The sequence below is a fragment of the Saccopteryx leptura genome, chromosome 5 (assembly GCF_036850995.1).
Source record: "Saccopteryx leptura isolate mSacLep1 chromosome 5, mSacLep1_pri_phased_curated, whole genome shotgun sequence".
In the NCBI taxonomy this organism is placed as follows: domain Eukaryota; kingdom Metazoa; phylum Chordata; class Mammalia; order Chiroptera; family Emballonuridae; genus Saccopteryx; species Saccopteryx leptura.
The window spans coordinates 185,756,494-185,780,043 of NC_089507.1; the positions used below are offsets into that span (position 1 = coordinate 185,756,494).

At 38.5% G+C, this 23,550-nt stretch overlaps 1 protein-coding gene across 4 annotated transcripts in view; it reads left to right on the top strand.

Annotated features, from left to right (window-relative positions):
- The window catches only part of TASP1 (taspase 1), a 314,709-nt gene that overhangs the window by 157,840 nt on the left and 133,319 nt on the right, over nt 1-23,550 (top strand). For 3 of the 4 annotated variants that reach the window (XM_066387123.1, XM_066387124.1, XM_066387125.1), the window contains one exon: nt 2,015-2,093. In XM_066387123.1, the coding sequence (XP_066243220.1) occupies nt 2,015-2,093 (79 nt within the window). The remainder of the gene's footprint in view (nt 1-2,014; nt 2,094-23,550) is intronic. The other variant, XR_010751729.1, reaches the window with a different exon arrangement.

Sequence of the window (23,550 nt, forward strand, 5' to 3'; positions counted from 1 at the left end):
AAAAAAGCAGGCGTAGCAATACTCATATCTAATAATGCTGACTACAAGACAGCAAAGGTACTCAGAGACAAAAATGGTCATTTCATAATGATTAAGGGGACACTGAATCAAGAAGACATAACAATTCTTAATATATATACACCAAACCAAGGAGCACCAAAATATATAAGACAGCTACTTATTGACCTAAAAACAAAAACTGACAAAAATACAGTCATACTTGGAGACCTCAATACAGCGCTGATGGCTCTAGATTGTTCATCCAAACCGAAAATCAATAAAGATATATTGGCCTTAAACGAAACACTAGAGCCCCTGGATATGATAGACATCTACAGGACATTTCATTCCAAAGTGACAGAGTATACATTTTTCTCTAGTGTACATGGAACATTCTCAAGAATTGACCATATGTTGGGCCACAAAAATAACATCAGTAAATTCAGAAAAATTGAAATTGTACCATGCATATTTTCTGATCATAAAGCCTTGAAACTAGAATTCAACTGCAAAGAAGAGGGAAAAACCCCACAAAAATGTGGAAACTAAAGAACATACTTTTAAAAAATGAATGGGTGAAAGAAGAAATAAGCACAGAGATCAAAAGATATATACAGACAAATGAAAATGACTTTACGACATATCAGAATCTCTGGGATGCAGCAAAAGCAGTAATAAGAGAAAAGTTCATATCACTTCAGGCCGATATGAACAAACGAGAGAGCCCAAGTAAACCACTTAACTTCACACCTTGAGTAACTAGAAAAAGAAGAGCAAAGACAACCCAAAACCAGTTGAAGAAAGGAAATAATAAAAATCAGAGCAGAAATAAATGAAATAGAGAACAGAAAAATTATAGAAAAAATTAATAAAACAAGTAGCTGGTTCTTTGAAAAGATCAACAAAATTGACAAACCCTTGGCAAGACTCACCAAGGAAAAAAGAGAAAGGACTCATATAAACAAAATCCAAAATGAAAGAGGAGAAATCACCACAGACATCATAGATATACAAAGAATTATTGTAGAATACTATGAAAAACTATATGCCACTAAATTCAACAATCTAGAAGAAATGAATAAATTCCCACAACAATACAACCTTCCTAGACTGAGTCATAAAGAAGCAGAAAACCTAAAGAGACCAATTAGCAGGGAGGAAATAGGAAAAACTATTAGAAACCTCCCCAAAAATAAATTTCCAGGCCCAGACGGTTATACTAGTGAATTCTATCAAACATTCAAAGAAGACTTGGTTACTATTCTTCTCGAAGTCTTCCAAAAAATTGAAGAAGAAGCAATACTTCCAAACACATTTTATGAGGCCAACATAACCCTCAAAGTAATCAGCTTGAACAGTCCTTTCTTCCTCCTTTCTTTATACCTGGCAGAATCTAGCACCATGGTGAGCATGTGCTGGGCGCTTTGGTACACAACAGTTTACAGTTCCTATTGTTCCAACCAGGGAAGGCATGGAAAAGGCCCCCTGAAATGGGGTTTCCTAGAACATGGCAGGAGGACCACCAGCATCCCTATGTCCCTGGGCCCTGGGTAATGTAGCTACTTTCTGGGCTAGACCAGACCACTGACATAGACTATCTGGGGACCCCAGCTCCTATCACCATGCTTCCCCAAGTAATTTGATACACACCTAGTTTGAGAACCACTATTGTAAGGCAAACACAATGATTTCAAGGGGCCAGAAGAGCAACCAGCTGGCAAATTACAATGGGGGAAGATTTTTTCAGGGAAAGAAAAATTACTGCTGATATGATTTAAAAAAGTTCTTCTGCTGTTTTCTGAAAATTTTTAGATGATTGCAATAGCTGAAAATACAGCTTTGATAGTGTGAGAATGGTGTTTGTCCAGGTTTTATACGACCTCTGGTATTATTACCCGGTTGATAGATACCATTATTAAATTTATTAACTGGGTATGATTTTGTCTTTGTTGACAGCCAGTGATCACATACAGAGTTTCTGACATATTGCACCGATCTGTCCTTCTTTTCCCAGGCTGCTCTGTACGGGTGTGGCTGCTGGGCGGAAAACACCGGAGTGCACAGCCCCTACTCCACAGCTGTGAGTACCTCAGGTATTTGCTGCTTTCGTGACCACTTTTCATAGCCTTGTAGGTCATTTAGTGATGGAAAACAACACTTGTATGTAAGCATAAAGCATGTGCTAAAGCACTGCGTAGACAAGAGCACTGGTGCCTGAAAGATCTTTGGTTGCTGGGAGCTTTTAAGGATGTGGCACAACGTGAGTATCAGTGTAACTGCTTTCCTAACATTTCAAGGCAACTCTGGAGTTAATTATAACTTAATAATAGTCTCTATGGATTTTATTTTTCGGTAATGACTCATGATCGTGTCAAATTTAGATCATAGATATAAAAATAGAAAAGCATTTCAAAGACTAAGAGATATTCTCTTGAGTAAAATGTTGAAATAAAACTCATTTTGAAACGTATAGTTTATGACATACAGTTTACTACACTTTTCATAAATAAAATGTGTATCTTCTTTTTGTACCTGCATTAAAAAATCAGTCTCATTTAGAAAGGAGTGTGAGTATGTGTGTTGGGGGGTGCATTTTAATGGGAAGAATGCTTGATGTCTAGATACCAGTTTTTATATGCTTATGCCAGACGTTCTTTAAGCCTTTTCTTTTTAATGTGGTGATATGCGTGGTTAGCAAAGTAATATTGGTTTATATCAACCAAAGAACATTGGATTGCTTTTCTCTATCTTTCTGGCCATAGGCCTTTCTCCCATATCCCCAGGCTTTCTTCGTAGGGAGGGTTGTCTGGCTGCCATGCCCCCTCTCCCTCTTCAATCCGGTTGCCTTCTTCTCCGGATAACTCTTGAATTTCTGTGATCTCTGATGGAGGTGGCTGTTTTCTTTCTGTCTGTAGCATAGATTCTGGAATTTTTGGTTTTTCCTGCTTCTCGGACCTGTTCTATTCTTCACAGAGTCTTCCCAATGCTGACAGCCACAGACTGGGGGCTCTGCTGTCCCTCCTTCCTCTCACTGTATGCAGTTCTTGGTGATAGGGTGCTATTGCTGTGCTCCCATGAGTTCAGCAGATCTTTTAGCATATTGGCTCCCATGTCTGTCAGTATGCCGGACTTTTCTCTTGTGACCAATGGGAGTCATTTCCTACTTCCTGTTGGACATGTCTTGGTGAGTGTCATGTATAAACATCAAATTCAGCAGACTCAACAAAAACATCTTGTTTTTTAGTCTCACTCCTTGACCATCTTTCTCTTGTATTCTCTCTCTCTTTTTTAAGATTTTATTTATTGATTTTACAGAGGAGAGAGCAGGGGAATGAGAAGTACCAACTCATAGTTGCTTCACTTTAGTTGTTCACTGATTGCTGTTGTATGTGCTTTGACCAGGTAAACCCAGGGTTTTTAACTGGCAATCTTAGCATTCCAGTTTGATGCTCTATCCACTGCGCCACCATAGGCCAGGTCCTATCTCTTTTATTGCCATCACTACCCTAGTCTTTGCTCAGTCTTGAAATCTTGGTACCATTCTCATATTTTTTGCTTCTTTCCATTTCTGCTGATGTGACCCTGGCCTTTCAGACCCATATTATCTTGCCCGCCTGTTCCTGACCTAGATCCTTTTCTTGTAGCAGTGGAAAAATAAGGCTGTCAGCCACTGGCCTAGCAGGTAAAGTCCAAACACAAATTAATGTTGAACCCAAACTACAGTAACATAATTGGCAAAAGGTTGTTTTTAGTCTTTTAATTTTGAAGAGATGGATGAGCATTATAGAATAATACGAGTTAATTTTTAATTAAAATTGGTAGCTGTTACAGTAATATATAGAAATATAGAAAAATATAGACGATATATAGAAATAGGTTAGGATATAATATTAAAAGCCATTAAGGCAAGTGAGTAAGGCCATGCCCTCTGGGTGGGAACTTATCTAGTGTGTACAGATATGATAGGCAGACTAATCCTTTTGTGCAGGGACCAGTGAGAGTGTGTGTGAAATTATACATAGATAAAAAGAGCTCCCTGCAGGAACTCGCAAACAGTGGCTTGATGTGATAATCCCGTAGATTAACACCTGTTAGAAGGCATATGCAAGAAAAGGGTACTGAAGTCGAAGGATCCCCAGGCTCAGTTAGTTGTCCCGACTCCAGTGTTGAATGTGGACTACCTCCATGCCACTCTGATCAAGGACAAATGAGAGGAGCACACCGACGGGGCCCCCTTAAGCTGTACCCTGGCATGCCATCGGATTTGTGAGTAATAAACTGCCTGTGTGATTCTTGCAACTAACTTGTGAGTCAGTCATCTTTCCTGCAATGGCAATTGGTCTCAGTACTGAGAAGTAGAATCCTCATAGCCACCTCAAGAGTAGTCTCGAAGAGGCCACCAGCCCTGCTGTTAAGCAGGAGTGTCCCACTGTGCGGGGACACCTGATCGATCGGCATAGAGCTCGGGCTCTACTGGGAAAATAGCACATGGAAACTTTACATATAATATTTATGTAATGTATGAGCTTGTGCTCATAATTAAGTATGGCTCTATGTCTGTGGAAAATAGTGGTATATGAATAAACTGAAGTCTAAAATAGAGTGTCAGTTTTATCATCTGTCAGTTTGATTATTGGTCAGTATGTTGCTCATTGAGTTGGTTTGTTGTTCTTTAAATGTTACCTTCATGTCTAGATGTTGGAAAACCTGTATTCTACTTTTTGGGAAACTGAAATTCTTAGAGCCTGTCTTTGTCACTTTGGAAAAGAAATTCAATTTCCTTGGGATTATTCACCACCATCCCCTCCTTTTTGAAAAAACTGGTGGAAGTGGGATAAGAATGCATTTACTAGATTTGATTCTGTTAAGTAGAATGCAGTGGGTGGGTAAAGCTAAAATTGTAAAGGTCTTTTCCCCTTCCCCCTGGATAGTTCCTTCTTTGCTCACCTTGCATTGCATCGGGTGGGGATTGCTTCGTATGACTAAAGATAAGTTCAGCTTTCCCCTTCATGACATCCACTGCACCCTTTTGACTTGGATACCCAGCTCACTATGTTATGTCCTTTCAAGTACAAGGCCATCATCAGCCCATAGAACCTGAAGGTAGGTATTAGAGCAGGTCTGTAGTTCCTTCTATCTGTGGGGCTTTGTGTGATTGCTTTATTCTTGTTTGGGGCTGTTGCTCTGAGGTTGACAATGGCAACAGCAGAGTTGGGTGATCAAGTCAGAAGAAAGGTGGAGCACAAAATTTTGCAATTGTTTGACCAAAGTAAAAAAGACTTGTACCTTAGGCCTTTGCAGAAAATCCGGAGACCTGGCTTACATTTTTGGTTATAGTTTTTGGAAGGTGATAATTGAAAGGCAGAGGGAAGATAGTTGGTTATGGTCAGTGTAAGTCTCTCCTAAGGCCAGGCAGGACATGATCATTAGCCTGAGGGGTAAACTCTAGCATCTTGTTCTCATCACTGGGTGGGGAGGACTGAGTAGGGAGTGGGGAAGACGCTAGGGTGGCTGGGAGCTTACCTTGCAAATGCTGACTCATGTTCTGGCATTATAGACATTTGCCTGGTTAGGGAGGGAGAAGGGTAGGTACTGTACCTGGGTCCTTTTCAGACTCTTTTACATGTTGGCTGTGACAATGGCAAGGGGTTATTTATAAAAAAGAATAATATCTACCGTAATATTTATGAGGATTGAGTTAGTTGACATATGAAAGGCACCAAGCACAGTTCTTGGTCCTGAGTAGTGGGCTCAAATACTTATCTGTATTTCATTGAATCTATGTAACTAAGATTATTATTTTAAAAAACTACTAGTTGATTTGTATCAAATGTTGAATGTAAGAACAATTTAACTTGAGAACTACCTTGTTTACGATTAGTTTTTTTGTTTTTACCATTTTAACCATTAAATATTAAAGTATAGTTGGCATATAATTTTATATTAGTTTCAGGTATGCAACATAGTGATTTGACATTTCTGTGCCTTATGAAGTGATCACTACAGTAAGTCTAGTAACCTCTAGTAAACATCTGTCATTATACAAGGTTATTACAGTATTATTGGCTGCATTCCTTGTGCTGTACATTGCACCCTATTTCTTACTGATTTTAAAACCGGAAGTTGGGACCTCTGAATCCCCTTCCTGTTTTTCATCCATCTCCATACTGTTCTTCCCTCTGACAACCATCAGTTTATCCTCTGTGTCTATGATTCTGTTTCTGTTTTGTTTTTGTTTGTTCTTTGTTTTATTTTTTAGATTTCACATATAAGTGAAATCATATGGTATTTGTCTTTCTCTATTTGACTTATTTCATGTAACATAATACCCTCTAGGTCTAACCCTATTGTCACAAATGACAAGACTTCATTCTTTTTTTATGGCTGAGTAATGTTTCGTTGTGTTTACATAGCACATCTTCCTTATCCATTCATCCATCTGTGAACACCTAGGTTGCTTCCATATCTTGGCTATTATAAATAATGCTGCAGTGAACACAGGGGTGCATGTCTGTTTTCCAGTTAGTGTTTTTGTTTTCTTTGGATAAATGCCCAGAAATGAGATTGCTAGGTTATAGTTCTATTTTTAATATTTTGAGGAATCTTCATACTATTTTCCATGGTAGCTGTACCAATTTACAATCCCACCAGCAGTGCATGAAGGCAGGTTCCTTTTTTTTTTTTCCACATCCTTGCCAACTCTTGTTATTTATTATCTTTTTGATAATAGCCATTTAGACAGGTATGAGGTGATATTCTCATTTTGATTTGCATTTCACTGATGACTAGTAATGTTGAGTATCTTTTTATGTATCTATTGGCCATCAGTGTGTATTCTTTAGAGAAATATCTAGATCCTCTGCCCATTTTTTAATCAGGTTGTATTTTCATGTTGAGTTGTATGAGTTTTTTATATATATCTTGGATATTAACTGTTTCTTGGATATATAATTTATAAATAAAGTCATGCTCTGCATAACAACATTTCAGTCAATGATGGACCGCATGTACAATAGTGATATATCATATAGCCTTCGTATGTAGTGATCTGTTCCATCTAGGTTTGTGTAAGTATACTTTATGAGGTTTGCACAATGATGAAATCACCTCTAACAATGCGTTTTTAAGAGTGCACCCTTGTGATTATGTGGTGTGTATGACTGTATCATTTTCCATTCAGTAGGTTGCATTTTCATTTCATTGATGTTTTACTTCACTGTGCAAAACCTTTTTAGTTTGATGTAGTCCTATTTGTTTATTTTTGCTTTTGTTCCCCTTGCCCAAGGAGATATACAAAACAATATTGCTAAGAGAAATACCAAATTATTTACTGCTTATATTTTTCTTTTATGAGTTTTATGGTTTCAGGTTTTATATGTAAGTCTTTAATCAATTTTGAACTTATCTTTGTATATGGTATAAGAAAATGGTCTAGTTTTATTTATTTTTTTATTCTGTCCAGTTTTCCCAACAGCATTTTGTGAAGAGACTGTCCTTTCTGTATTGTATATTCTTGCCTTATTTGTTGTAGATTAAATGATTATAAAAGCATGGGTTTATTTTTTGGCTCTCAATTCTGTTCCATTGATCTATAGGTTTATTTTTGTGCCAGCACCATACTGTTTTGATTACTATAACTTTGTAGTATAGTTTGAAATCAGGGTCTATGATTGATATCTCTAACTTTCTTTTTCTTTCTCAAGATTTCTTTGGCTATTTAGATCTTTTGTGATTCCATACAAATTTTAGGATTATTTGTTATAGTTCTGTGAAAAGTGTCATTGGTATTTTGATAGGGATTGCATTGAATTTGTAAATTGCTTTGGGTAATATGGCCATTTTAATGCTATTAATTCTTCCCATCTGTGAGCACAGTATCTTTCCATTTATTTGTGTGGTCTTCAATTTCTTTTTATCAGTATGTTATAGATTTCAGAGTACAAATTTTATGACCTCCTTGATTAAATTTATGTCTAAATATTTTATTCTTTTTGATGCAATTGTAAATGAGATTGTTTTCTTAGTTTCTCCTTTATATAGTTCATTATTAGTGTATAAAAACAATAATTTGCATATTAACTTTGTATCCTTCAATTTATTTTTTCTAATTTTTTGTGGAGTTTTTAGGTTTTACTATATATATTATGTCATCTGTAAATAATGACAGTTTTACATTTCCTTTCTAGTTTTGGTACTTTTTTTTTTTCTTGTTGGATTGATGTGGTGAGGACTTCCAGTACCATGTTGCGCCTAAGTGGTGAGAGTGGGTATTCATATCTTGTTCTTGATCTTAGAAGAAAAACTTTCAGCTTTTTACCATCGGCCATGATGTTAGCTGTAGGTTTGTCATATAAAGACTTTATTGTGTTGAAGTATCTTCCCTCTGTATCCACTTGGTTAGAGGTTTTATCACAACTGGATGTTGAATTTTGTCAGATGATTTTTCTATTGAGATTTATCATATGATTTTTACCTTTTGTTTTGTTAATGAGGGGTATCATGTTGATTGATTTATGGATATATTCAACCATCTTTGTATTCTTGAAATAAATCCCACTTGATCATGGTATATGATCCTTTTAATAAATTGTTGAATTCTGTTGAGGATATTGCATGTATGTTCATTGGGCATATTAGCCTGTAATTTTCTTTTTATTGTATTGTCTTTGTTAGGTTTTGGTATCAGAGTAACGCTGGCCATGTAGATTGAGTTTGGAAGCATTGCTTCCTCTTTAATTCTTGCAATGGTTTGAGAAGAAGGATAGGTATTAATTCTTTAAATGTTTGGTAGAATCCACCTATGAAGCTGTTTGGTCCTGGACTTTTGTTGGTTGGGTTACTGATTTAATTTTGGTACTGCTAAATAGTCCGTTCAGATTTTCAGTTTCTTTCCTACTTTGAAGATTGTATGTTTTGAGGAACTTATCTATTTCTTCTATGTTATCTAATTTGTTGTGCATAATTATTCATAGTATGCTCAAGATTCTTTGTATTTCTGTGATGTCAGTTGTAACTTCTCTTTCATTTCTGATTTTATTTGGGCCCTCTTGTTTTTTCTTGATGAGTCTGACTAAAATTCTATCAGTATTGTTTATCTTTACAAAAAACTCTGATTCTTTTTTCTTTCCTCTACTGGCTTTGGGTTTTGTTTGTTTTTTTCCTAGTTCCTTTAGGTGTAAGGTTAGAATTTTTGAGATTTTTCTTGTTTCTTGAAGTTGTCCTGTATCACTATAAACACTCCTGTTAGAGACTTGCTTTTGTTGTTTCCCATAGATTTTAGAACATTGTTGTTCCATTTTCATTTGTCTCAAGGTATTTTTTACTTTCTCTTTGATTTCTTCATTGATCAATTGATTGTTTAGTAGCATATTGTTTAGCCTTCATGTTTGTGTTTTTCCAGTTTTCTTCTGTACTTGATTTCTAATTTCATACTGTTGCAGTCGGAAAAGATGCTTGATATGAAATTTCCATCTTCTTAAATTTATTGAGACTTGTTTTGTGGCCTAACATGTGATCTATCCTACAGAATGTTTCATGTTGACTTGAACAGACTGTGTATTTGTCTGTTCTTGGATGGAATGTTTTATTGAGACCATCTGACTTAATGTGTCATTTAAGGCCAGTGTTTTCCTATTTGGTTTTCAGTCTGGATAATCTATTCATTAATGAAAGTGGGGTGTTAAAGTCCCCTACTAATATTATATTGCTTTTCATTTCTCCCTTTATGTCTCTTAATAGTTGCTTTAAAAATTTAGGTACTCCTATGTTGGGTGTTTAAATATGTACAAACTTTGTATTTATTTACTGAGTTTATTCATTGATCATTATGAAATGTTTCTTGTCATAGTGTTTTTAATAAAGTGTATTTTGTGTGATAGAGGTATTGCTACCCCAGTTTCTTTTTGTTTCCATTTGCATTAAACATCTGTTCCGTTACTTCACTTTTGTCTGTGTATGTGTGTGTATTGATCTGAAATGAGTCTCTTGTAGGCAGCATAGGTATGGGTCTTAACACTTTTTTATCCATTCATCCACCCTATGCCTTTTATTGGAACATTTAGTTCATTTACTTTCAAAGTAATTATTGGTAGGTATGTACTCATTTCTATTTTGTTAATTATGTATATTTTCTGGTTGTTTTGTAACCCTTTTCTTACTCTCTTCTCTTGTGATATGATTTTTTAAGTGTTATATTTGGATTCCTTTCTATTTATTTTTTGTGTATGTATTAGATTTTTGGTTTGTGGTTACCATGAGGTCCATACATAACAACCTATCTATATAGCAGTCTATTTTAAGTTCAAATGCATTCTAAAGGTAGTACATTTTTATGTACAACACTCACCCATTTTATGTTTCTGATGCCATATTTTACATCTTTTTTTTTTGTGTGTGTATATCCCTTTGCTAATTATTGTAGAATTAGATTATTTTACCACTTTTTTTTTCGGTTAACCTTTTTAGCTTTATCAGTGATTGATCCACTACATTTACTATATGTTTACCTTTACCAGTAAAATTTTTATTATATATATTTATTTTCTCACTTCTAATTTTGCATTTTTCTTTTTCACTTAACCCTTTGAGTAACGAGTTTTTTGTTAACCCTTTGAGTGAGGACTTACATGAATGTTTGTACTACCCAAAGGGTTAAAGAAGTCCCTTTTACATTTTTTGTAGTGCCAATTTAGTGGTGATGAACTCCTCCAGCTATTGCTTGTCTTGGAAACTATCTCCTTTAATTCTGAATGATAATCTTGCCAGGTAGAGTATTCTTGGTTGTAGGTTTTTCTCTTTTGGCACTTTGAATTTATCTCATCACTCCCTTCTGGCCTGCAATATTTCTGCTAAAAACTCACCTGATAGGCTTATGGGGATTTCCCTTGTTTAGAATTTTCTCTAACTTTTGACATTTTATTTATGTGTCTTGGCTTTTGTTACTTTGAGTTCTTCTTATTTAGGACTCTCTACTCTATTCTTTCTGACCTAGGGCGTCTATTCCCTTTGCCAGGTTAGGGAAGTTTTTAATTCTTTTTGAGAGAGAGAGTCCAGAAGGGATAGAGATGAGAAGCATCCACTTGTAGTTGCATCACTTTAGTTTTTCATTGATTGCTTCTCATGCATGCCTTGACTGGGCCCTTGCTCAAGCCAGTGACCTTGGGCTCACGTTGATGATCCCGTGCTCAAGCTGGTAACCTTGCGGTTTTGAATCTGGGACCTCAGTGTCCCAAGTTGATGCTCTATCCACTGCACCACCACTGACCAGTCAGTCATTGTTTCTTCAGAGATTTTCTTTCCCCCTTTTTCTCCCTCTTCTCTCTCTGGGGCCTTGTAAAGTGAATATTAATATGCTTGACGTTGTCCTAGAGATCCTTTAAACTATCCTCATTTTTTAGAATTCTTCTTTTTGGTTCTGATTCAGTGTTTCTGTTACACTATCTTCCAGATAGCTCATCCATTCTTCTTTATTATCTAATCTGCTGCTGATTCCTTCTAGTATATTTTTTATTTTGGTTATTGTATTCTTTAGTGCTGATTTTTTTCCCTATATTTTCTATCTCTTTGAGGGTTTCACTTTGTCCACTCTTTTGCTGAGTTCTTGCATATTTTCTATCTTTGAGGTTTTCACTTTGTCCACTATTCTACTGAGTTTGGTGAGTGGTTTTTTTGTTTGTTTTATTCATTTTTAGAGAGGAGAGAGAGAGAGACAAGAGAGAGAGAGAGAGAGAGAGAGAGAGAGGAGAGAGAGACAGAGAGAGAGAAGGGGGGAGGAGCTGGAAGCATCAACTCTCATATGTGCCTAGACCAGGCAAGCCCAGGGTTTCGAACCAGCGACCTCAGCATTTCCAGGTTGACATTTTATCCACTGCGCCACCACAGGTCAGGCTGGTGAGTGTTTTAATGACCATTACTTTGAACTCTTTATCTGTTTTACTGCTTATCTCTGTTTCATTAATTTTTTTTCTTAGGTTTTGTTTTGTTCTTTCCTTTGAAACATATTCCTTTGTATTCTCATTTTGCCTATCTCTCTGTGTTTGTTTCTGTATTAGGCAGGTCAGCTATGTCTTTTTCCTGGTCTTTAGAGAGTGGCATTATGTAGACAGTGTCCTTTGGGTCCCAGTGGGACAATCCTCTGTGTAGCTATATGTGCTCTCCTGTTGTACTTGGTTGGCGATGCTGTGGGTGTGTTGGTGGGCAGTGTTGACTTCAGAATGACTGGTTGAAAGGCCCAGCTGCAAATGCTGCAGATATGCTGGTGGGAAGGGCTGAGTCCCTGCATAGCTGTCTGTGAGGCTCTGCCACAACTGTTTTGGGTGTGCTGGTGGGCAGGGATGGTCCCAGCCTGCTTGGCGGAGAGGTTTTGCCTCAACAGTTGTGGACATACTGGTGTGTGTGGGTTCACTCTTCAAAGCAGGAGCCATTTTGGAGGGGCTCCAATGCTGTCTGAAGCTGCCTGCTGAGTGTTTTGGGACTGGTGTCATTTGGGTGGGACTCTGGTGCCCAGCTGAGGCTGTCTTCTGTGTGTGTCGGGCTGGAGCTGTTTGGGAGGGTTTCTGGTATTGACGGGCAGGTTGGGCAGGGTTGGAACTCAGGAAAACATTACAGTGGTATGAACATTGTTAGGAAGGTTGATGTAGAGTGTTACTTGGGCCAGCTAGGTGGAAAGAGAGTAAAATAAAAGAAACAAAGAATAAATGTCCCCAGAAGATCCCTGCCCCTCAGGCAGTGGCCCTAAAATTTGTCAGTATGACCCAGATACTTTTCAAACTGGTGCCTCTGCTCTGGAGCTTGGAGTCAGTGATTGTGTGCATGAACCCTATAGGACTGGAGTCGTGGTTTCCTATGCCCTTCTGCTGAGGGCAGAAGCCCAGCAGGGGGCCATGGTTGTGATATTCCTCTCATTGTTTTTATTTGCATTTCCCTGATGATTGGTGATGTTGAACACCTTTTCATGTACCTGTTGGCTATTTGTGTATCTTCTTTGGGGAAAATGTCTGTTCAAGTCTTTTACCCATGTTTTTATCTTACTGTTTTTTTTTATTTTGTTTGTTTTGTTATCGATTTACAGTAGTAATTCCGTATATATTTTGGTTATTAACCCCTTATAGGATATATGGTTTGCAAATATTTTCTTCCATTTTATAAGTTACCTTTTCATTTTATTGTTTATTTTCTTTGCAGAAGCTTTTTAGTTTGATGTAGTCCCACTTGCCCACTTGTCTATATTTGCTTTTGTTGCCTGTATATTTAGCATCATATCCAGGAATAAAATACACCAATAAAAGAAACATACACTAAGAGAGAAAAAGACTAACAATTATGACACACTGTGTTCTCATCATGTAACATGTGGTTGTTGCTTTACAAGAAAATATAGAATTTCACACACTCCTCCCTCAAGAAATATTTGCATCACTGATAACATCATGCTCATTGCTGTTTCCATGCCTTCCTATGTATAAATCAGTTTTGTTTCAATTTTGTATCATCCTGTAATCCTTTTGAACGTACCTTAAGTGGTTCTTAAACTCAGCAGGTGGGGTTCCAGCACAACCTATGCCTCACGCGAGGGGTCGGCACGGGGAAGCCGCACTCCAGAGGTGGTGGCGGCCATTTTAATGCACCTCTTGATTTCAGGAAGTTTAAAATGTGGGGAAGAGTACTTTAGAATTGAGAAGATATAGTACAAGCTTTCTTTCTTCTCAGTTTCTTTATTTTGTGATAATAATTTGTTTCAAGCTTTCTTTCACTGTGACATAAGCTTTTGGGGAAGGGGGTTGCTGTAGGTGTTTTTCTACTGAGTGCCTGGCACAGGGCCTTGCATTTAGTAAGTGCTTAACAGACAAATTAAGGGCTGCAAAGGTATAGACAACAATGTTGGATTATAATTACCAAACTTGCTCAGTGACTAGAATTTACTTATTCCAGCCACTCAAAAGAAAGAACAGTTACGTAACATGATAGTGGTGCTAATTATTGCTCTAATGGCAATTATATTACAATATATAAATGTATCAGATTAGTATGTTATACACTTTAAATTTACACAATATTATTTGCAAAACATATTTTAATTAAAAAGAAAGAAATGCATATGTGCTTTCTCCCTCTTCTGGAGGGAGGTTGTCTTTTCAGAAATCATATTTACCATGAAATTTCTTTAAATAGCATTTTAAAATTTGATTTAACTTGCCAAAATCAGAATTACAGATAGTTTTTCAGTAACACATCACATGCATAATGTAAGACACATCTGTGGTCTCTCACTGGCTATGGAAAGGTGGAGTAGATTGAGGATTAGAGGATCAGAAAGAAGAAAAAAAGGAGATTGAGTTTATGCCCTGGTTGACCTTAACATTGATCTTCTGTTACTACTTTTTGCAGTCTGTTTTAGTTTTAAAGAGAAACAGTGAGTGCTGACGAGATCAGGAGAGGTAGGCTTTAATTCCACTTCCTCACAGTGTTCTGGCATGAAGAAAGATCTGCTACTTTGTTTCTGGACTGAGGCCCAGGGGTTCTAATTTTCTGGGTTTTTTAATTTTTCTAGGTCTTGGCTCTGGGTAGTCCTAGAAACCTGAGGGCTTGCCAGGAGTGTGGGTAAAGATGGGCGAATGAAAAAAGTGTATGGATGAGACCGGGCTCTTGGCTTCACATTTCCGAGGCAATGATTGGGATGGATATCATCCCTTGTGGGTTTTTCAGCCTTCCAGTCAGCTACAGGTGTCCTCTGCCCCTCTGTGGGAGATTACCTCATGAGTCTTTGCTGCAAAACTTCTTCCCAGGGACCTTTGTCAGCAGGGCACAAGGCAGCTTTCCCTGTGGGAGTGGAGTCCCATGGCGGAAGAGCCAGTGGTAAACCGTTGCTGAGACATTTCCAGGTGCTACCTGTTCCCTGCTGTCTGGGGGCCCAGAGGGCAGTGGGGAGGCAGGCAGAAATCCACATTTTTGCTTCCTTTTTAGAAGTAGCTATTATTTCTCTTTGGTACTGTCTATATGTCACAGGCATTCTTGGTGGCTCAGTCTCTTGATAGTTGTCCTGAATAAAGCCCTGTTCTACCTGGACTCTGTAGGTCACCTGAGTGGTTGAGTGTCCCTTCCAATTTTCTTTGCTGTTTTTTAGCAACCTTTCAAAGTGAAACTTCAAGGGGTTGTCTGCACTTGAGGTACATTTTTTTTTTTATTCTCAGTTCTCTCCTATCATGTGCTTTTAAGTCTTCCTCAGTCAGGCATCCTCCTCTACCAAGCCACCAGTCTGTTCTCTCAAGGTTAACAATCACATTTAAAATCCAGTGGTTATCCTTAGCTCTGTTAAGCAGCATTTGACACAGTGCTTGAATGACTTGCTCCCCCTGGAAATGCTGCGCTTGATAGACTTAGAGGGTACCACACTCCCTGGCTTCTTCCCCTTCACTGGCCGCTCCTTCTCCTTTTGTTAGTGTTGCTCATCTCCCTGACCTCTCAGTGTTGACCTAGTGCATGAAATTTTCTCTTTTGTATACGCACTCCCTGTGGTGGTTTCATCCAGTCTAATGGCTAAGTATCATATATATGCTGACTCCCACAATTTTGTCAGCAACCTGAGCCTCTCCCCCGATGTTAGTTATCCAACTGCTGGTTCCAAGTCTGCACTTACGTGTCTCACAGACATCACAAATTTAGCATGTCCAAATATCATCTCTTGGCATTGCCCTCCCCTTCCCCACCCGCTTCTCTTGCAGTCTTTTCCTCACAGCAAATGGCAACTCCAGCCTCCCAGTGACTCAGGCCAAACTCTTGGAGTCATGCTTGATCTTGATCCTCCTTTCTTTTATAGTTTATCCCCATCCAAAGCAAAACAAACCCTGTCGACCCTCCTCCCTCAATATATTTAAAGTCTGACCACTTTTTAGCAAGTCTACTACTATCAACAGATTCAAAGTGTTGTCATCTTTAATAATCAGGATTATTGTACTAGACCCTAGCTCAGTGGTTCTCAAATTTTTTGAAGTCAGGGCACATTTAAAATCCTACAAATAATTGTAGGCGCACTATATACAAATTCCTGAAAAATATGTTATAATAATTAAGTCAAATATTAAAGAAAAAAATATAAAGTCCAAGCGTGCCTTTATGGTAATTAAATGAAATAAATATGACAAAATTAAATTTATTCTGACATTAAAAACATTTTTTTTTTTTTTTGTATTTTTCTGAAGCTGGAAATGGGGATAGACAATCAGACAGACTCCCACATGCTCCCGACTGGGATCCACCTGGCATGCCCACCAGGGGGCGACACTCTGCCCACCAGGGGACGATGCTCTGCCCCTCCGGGGCATCGCTCTGTCGCGACCAGAGCCACTCTAGCGCCTGGGGCAGAGGCCAAGGAGCCATCCCCATCGCCCGGGCCATCTTTGCTCCAATGGAGCCTCTCTGCGGGAGGGGAAGAGAGAGACAGAGAGAAAGGAGAGGGGGAGGGGTGGAGAAGCAGATGGGCGCCTCTCCTGTGTGTCCTGGCCGGGAATTGAACCCGGGACTTCTGCACGCCAGGCCGACGCTCTACCACTGAGCCAACCGGGCAGGGCCTTAAAAACATTTTTATGTTACATTTTTTGAGTTATGCTTTTTAGAATTTGTAAAAAAGGGGTTAAAATAAAAAAAGACAAAAAAGTTATCTTTTTATATATATAGATACATTCTTAGTAAGATTTAGTAAATTTGGCAGGTCCTGGCACGAATGTGTTAAGTTTTTTCATTCTTGTGTTTATGAGAAACATGAACCTGATGTGTCCTAGCAATTTCTTCAATGTTTGGGCATATATTTGAAAGGCAAACTCTCATTTGCTCGTCAATACATTGAAGAATTCCTCTCTTTTTATTCTTAATTATGTTGAGGGTAGAAAATCCTAATTCACATAAATAGGATTTTGAAAATTGTAGTAAAATGTTCAGAGCCATATTCTTCTTTTATAGAAATCCACAAGGCTTCAAGAGACAATTTCTTATGTTTAATCATCAATCCACGATCAGTGGCTATAGCTGCCAGTTCTTCTTCTTCTGTTAATTTTAAACCAAAATCACTTGAACTTCCATGAATGGGTTTCTGATCCAATCGTATTGTTCAGTGGTAAGTGATGGAAAATACTATAAACTAAATTCTGCCTGTCAGCCTTCAAGTCCTGTTTTATTTAGACTTAACTTTTGCTCACTTCCAGAATCAGATTCTTCAATATCATGCTTCTTTTTGAGAAATCTATCCATTTTATTTGGGTGTATTTATCTAAAAATAATATAATGTGTTAATAATAAATATAATAATGATGTGTTAGCAAAAAGAGCAGTATTTCTGTAATGAAATGGTATAATAGAGTAACTATATTGATTTTTATATCTGGGCTCATGCCAAGAACCAGCGCAGCTAGTAATTCCAGGTCCTGAGTGGGAATGGTGTGGAATTAAGAAAATATGCGGAATTAAGAAAATACGGGGTCAGGAGGGCCCTGTAATTGCTGCTGGCAAGAACAAAGCGCTCCCCAAAACTACATCTTGCTTTATTTATAGGGCAAAGTGAGGCCATTAGCAAATCTTAACTTTACACTAAACAAAGGATAGAAGAAACTTGCCTCCGGTCTTTCCAGGGGGCATGGGGGGTAGTGTAAACCAGTGGTCCCCAACCCCTGGACCACGGACCGGTACCAGTCTGTGGGCCATTTGGTACCGGTCCACAGAGAAAGAATAAATAATATACATTATTTTCATTTTATTTATATTTAAGTCTGAATGATGTTTTATTTTTAAAAAATGACCAGGTTCCCTCTGTTACATCCGTCTAAGACTCACTCTTGACTCTTGTCTTGGTCACGTGATACATTTATCCATCCCACCCTAAAGGCCGGTCCGTGAAAATATTTTCTGACATTAAACCTGTCTGTGGCCCAAAAAAGGTTGGGGACCACTGGTATAAACAACCCAGCACCACAGCTTAACAGCCTTTTGCAACCTAATCAGGCAAGTGAGGTGGGGGGTTGGGCAGACTGTCAGCTTACAGCCAATTCCCCACACCTCTGTCCTCCAAATATCTAAACTCCAAAAACCCTGTTGGTTTTTTGGTCCCCAACAGGCACATATTTCTCTGGAATACCATAGGGTGCACCTGGAAATCTTCTAAGGCACACCAGTGCACCCTGGCACACGCTTTGAGAACCACTGCCTTAGCTTGTCTCTTGTTTTTTGCTCTTTTGCCCTTTATTGAATTCTCAACACACAAGTTGGTATTCAACCTAAGTCATAGCATGTGTTGTACCTCCTCTTTGAACTGTCCAACTGCTTCCCTCTTACCCAAAGGAAAATCCAGAATCCTTACACAGGGCTCTGAGGCCTCATACGATGTGCTCCCCTCCTCCACTTCAGGTCTTGCTTTTCTTCCCTTCCCCTGCAGTTTCGGTTATATTGGCCACTTTGATGTATGTTGTACATGCCAGGCACACTCCACTGCGGATCTCTACTTGAGTTGCTTCCTTCGCATTTAGCTCTCTACCCTCAGTATCTTAGCCCTGCCCTTGACCTGATTGACTCTTTATTCAGATTATGTATCTGCTCATGGAAATCTTCCCTGATTGCCCTATTTAAACATGTAAATCTACAGCAGAGCAAGTGACCCCTTGCTCAAACCAGCGACCTTGGGCTCAAGCTGGTGAGCATTGTTCAAACCAGATGAGCCCATGCTCAAGCTGGCGACCTCTGGGTTTCGTACCTGGGTCCTCCGTGTCTCAGTCCGACGCTGTATCCACTGCACCACCGCTTGGTCAGGCTTGACTAAGTCTTAAACTTTTGTATAAAGTGGGGACCCTTTATGCTCATTCTTTTTGAAGATACAGACAGATAAGTCATCCCTGAGGCTGCACTGGAATGACGAGCAGAGACTCAGCATTGAGAGACCTGTCAGGTCATGGAGTTAAATATATCACTGTAGAATTCAAACTCTTCAGCCCATGCCGTTCCTTCATCTACCTCATTAGGCAGTGGTGTTTCACATGGTTGACACTGTGGCTTCTCAGAAGCTTCTTGTTTTTATAAAATAATAAACTTTCATAATCTTGTCACATTAAACAAGATTCTTAGAGGGCTCAGGGTAAGGAGAAGCCACTTAAGCTGAAATAATTTGGGTTAATATGTACGGTTGGGATTAATGCCATGAGAAATCTTTTTATGAATTATGACTTCTAGATATAAGCATAGATAAAATGGTGACATTTGTAAACATCATCTTAAAAGCACTTGACTTTTTGTTTAATTAGTAAGAGTGGGGAAGAAATATTGTTTATACAGATAACAGTATATAAAGTATTAGCACATTTCAGAGAACTAAAGTAATTATCTGGGCCCTGGCTGGTTGGCTCAATGGTAGAGCATTGGCCTGACATGTGGAAGTTCTGGGTTTATTTCCCAGTCAGGGCACACAGGAGAAGCTACCATCTGTTCTCCACTCCTCTTCTCTCTCTCTCTCTCTCTCTCTCTCCCCCCCCCCCCACTTTCGCAGTCATCGCTTGAATGGTTCAAGCAAGTTGGCCCCGGGTGCTGAGGATGGCACCATGGCCTTGCTTCAGGCACTGAAGTAGCTCGGTTGCCAAGCAATAGAGCAGTGGCTCCAGAAGGGTTGAGCAAGCCCCTGTAGGAGGCTTGCTGGGTGGCACCAGGTCGGGGTGCATGCAGGAGCCTGTCTCCCTGCCTCCCTGCCTCTCACTTATTAAAAAAAAATAAATAAATAAAGTAATTATCTGGGACAGGAATTCTATTCTGAGACTATTGCTTACTCTAATTAGGTCACCTCATATCTGATGAACTATTAACATATTATTTCCTACTTTTTACTTAACTAAAGTCATTGATGGTCCAAAATAAAGTAGAATTCTGAATTATGCTAAGAAGTCAGTTCAGTGTGACAGCTTTGGTTATTATGTATCTTGGAGGTTTTCAGTGAGTGGATATTTTTCTGATTGTGAAATAGCACATGCTCATTGAAAGGAATTTGGCAAATGAAACTGATAATTTTGCAATCATGTGGTAGTGTGTTAATATTTTTGATAGATTTTTGGTAGATAAAATAAAACAACAATACTTTTTAGCTTGTATTATGACTTAACCATTTAACATTGTACAACAAACATTTTTATGTTTCATTAAGTATCATTCACAACATAATTTTAAAGAATCTGAAGGGTGTCTTTTTATGCATGTATAAGTTCAGGTATTTTGCTTTTATATAAGATGGCTTGTGATTGCCTTTGCTCTACAAAACAACAGCTATTTTAAAGGTTGTTATCTGTGCTGTAGTCTGGGTGTGATAAAAGAGAAGTAAAGATAGTCTTTCTTCTGAAAGGGTGTCAGATCTGTGGCCTTACTTGATAATATAGGGAGGTTTCTTGCCAACTTAGGTAGAGCCAATATTTCAACATCTTGGCTGTACCAGAGGCTTGCTAACCCTGAACGAAGTTCTGCTCCTTCCATGTACCTAGGGATCATTTGCAGGCACCTCAGTGTACTTGACGACTGGAGTGTTGTTGCAGCCATTAGTACTGAGCATCCTGTCCCCAAAGTCCCACAAAACCCAGTTGCCTTTAAGCTTAGCTCCAGCCATCATATCTGTAATTCACTGAAGTGTCTCCAGGACCTCAGGAGAGGTCAGACATCATGAAGAAAAGTAGGTCTTTCTTTGAAAGAGATTGTAGATGTGAGTGATAGTGCATCAAATGAGCCCAAAGATGTTCTTTTGATATTTGTACTTTCTCAGATTTTTTTTGCCAGATATTTATTTTGCATTGCTTTGTTGTTGTTTTGTAAAAGAACAGGCTTCTAATTTAAAAACACAAGGTGAAGAAATGGTAGAAACAGAAGCATAAGATCAAGTGATGGGTTAAAACGTCAATGCTATGATCCTTAGTGTAATTCTCTCTTTGATTGTTCTCACTTGAAAGAATGCCTTTCCTTCCTATTGTCGAGTACTACCTGTTGTCAGTGGGAGAGGGAGTTAGGTTGAGCAACTTGTCAAAGACTTTCTAAGCTCCCTTCATATGGTTCACAGACACAGAGCTGGATTTTCATTTCTTCTTTCATTCAACAGGAGTCTCTTTCATGTTTGAAAATTGAAAACGCGTGTTTTTCAGTGTGGAGCGAGGATGTGTGTGCCCTCTGGCACACCTGTTTCTAATTTCCTGACTTGAAAGCAGAACCCATCAAAAGGAGCAGAAAAACAATTTCTTTCTGACACGCTGCTCCGTGTCCCTTCCTGGAACGAAGGCCTTCACGGCTTTGCCATCGCAGCTCCTTCTTTAGAGGGTCCTTGTTAGAGGCGTAGTTCACTCAATACAAGCAGCGCCTTTTATAGCACAGGACCATTTGGGTATTATTTTGTTGTGGTGGTGGTTCTTTTCAGTTCAGGAAATTTACTTGAAATGAGATTTATTTTAAAAATACACAGAAAGGTCTTAATTTTTTTTAAATGTTATATTTAGCTGGGCAGTATATGTTGGAAGAGTTCATGTAAGCTGATCAGTGAACCGATTGGCCAGGAATAGAGTTTGGTTGAGCATATGAGTGTTTAAATTCCAGAGCACTGTTTAACATAAATCAAATATTTCCAATGCATTACTTCAGATTTGTGTGCACTTTTAAGTCTTGCCAGCTTAAATGACTGTGAGGCACAATATGTTGACTTGGAGTTTTGTAAATTAATAATTTGTTGCTATGAAAGTTGTACATGGTATAACTCATCACTTTCCTAACGTACATACTGTATCTGATGTTGGCAATCTGTTATGAAAAAATTGATGCCCAGGAAATCCAGAGCTTTAGCTCTCAGTGCTTGAAATGGGGATCTTTGGTTCCCAGTAAAGTTTCCCTGGGCCTTTTCAATATAAGGGACATAGTTCTTTTATACCCAAACATTGGTTTAGACTTCCTATTTCTGAGTTATTTGGGGTAAAAATCTTAATGGTGAATCTTCAGAAACAGTTTCTCAGGCTATTTTTCTTAAGTGTACCTTTCCCTCACACTTTTGTATGTATGAATCACCTGTTAAAATACAGACTGTGATCCAGTGAGTCTGGGAGGGGCCTGGGGTTCTGCGTTTTTCACAAGCTCAGGTGGTGCCAGTGCTACTGGTCCATAGATCACACTTCAAGTAGTAAGGCATTTCCAGAGTGGTCCTGTCCCCACCTGTACCTTGCCTATAACAATCATTCTATCCCGTTGACCAGTCTCTGCTGTCTTTGTGTTTTGGAGAATCTAAAGCTAAGGAGAGCTGGTGTATATCCTTGACCCCAGGTAACCCTGAGAGCATTAACAGATGCTTTAATAAATGACCATACGGGCCAGCATAGATAAGGACCACTGTGCTGGCAGAAATTATGTTTCCAGACTCTTCTAGGGTACAACTAGCCATGATCTACATCAGCCTAGGTTCTTGTTGCAAACTGAAATGGATAAAACTGACTGCCAACTCTAAAAGGTGCTGATAGAGACATTAGAAAGACATAATGTTGAAGCAAATGTTTTATTTTAACCAGCTCTGTCCATGGTGGCTGGTTAATTCAAGCAAAAAGATTTATTGGCAAATAATGGAGAAAAAGTGGAGGCATGAATATGTAAGATGTAGAAACAGTTTGCATTTTTTATTAACTTGTTACTGAATACATGTCATGGTTCTCATTAGTGAATCACAGCGCAGTCGAGCCCGCAGTATAACATGTCATGACCAAAAGGATACCTTACATTTTTGTTTTCAGAATGTTTTGTTCACATCATGAAAATTTTTGTGTGTTGTATTTGTCTTTTGACTTTGATGGAAAAAGTTTTTTAACAAGCACTAGCTAGTAGAAAGAAAGCACGGATAACCATTTTAAAAAGATCTGAGTTAGACATCAAAGAATTAGAGACTTCATTAAAATTCCAGTGGTGTTTTAGGTCTACACATACCCACATTGACTGGAAGAGCAGGTGCACTCTGGGGGCAGTTTGGGGTCAGGGAGATCATGGGCTCGGGACTCAGTCTTGGGTTTGAATCATAGGGAGGGAGCAAGTACAGAGGGTATGTCCACCTGGCCTAAGACTGGGGCAGCTTTCTTTGTAGAGGGGAGACATACTGATATGCTAATTACCATTGACATTCTCACTTCGTACCATTGATTGCATCTCCTGTAAGTTGGAACTGAGTGTTGTACGTTGTAATGTTAAGGAGTATTGCTTTCTTCTTCATCTCTGTCTCTCTATTCTAGCCCTAAACGAGAATGTTTTCCTTAGTCTTCATAATTTCCTGGTAAATTATATGTGTTTTAACCCATCATATTACTCATTGTTTACTAATATTGATTATAAAATAATGAGCTCCTGATTGGATTCTACCATGACAATGTGGTGGTTTCTTCTCAGAACTATAAGAGACTATTTGGCCCCAATAGCTAAAATAGCTAGTAAAGTTCATGCCAGAGGGTCATAAGGATTTAAGATTTACTGAGCATTTGTTTCATCTGGGTTCTTCCTTATCTTCAAAATTTAGATTTGCCTCAGCTTTAC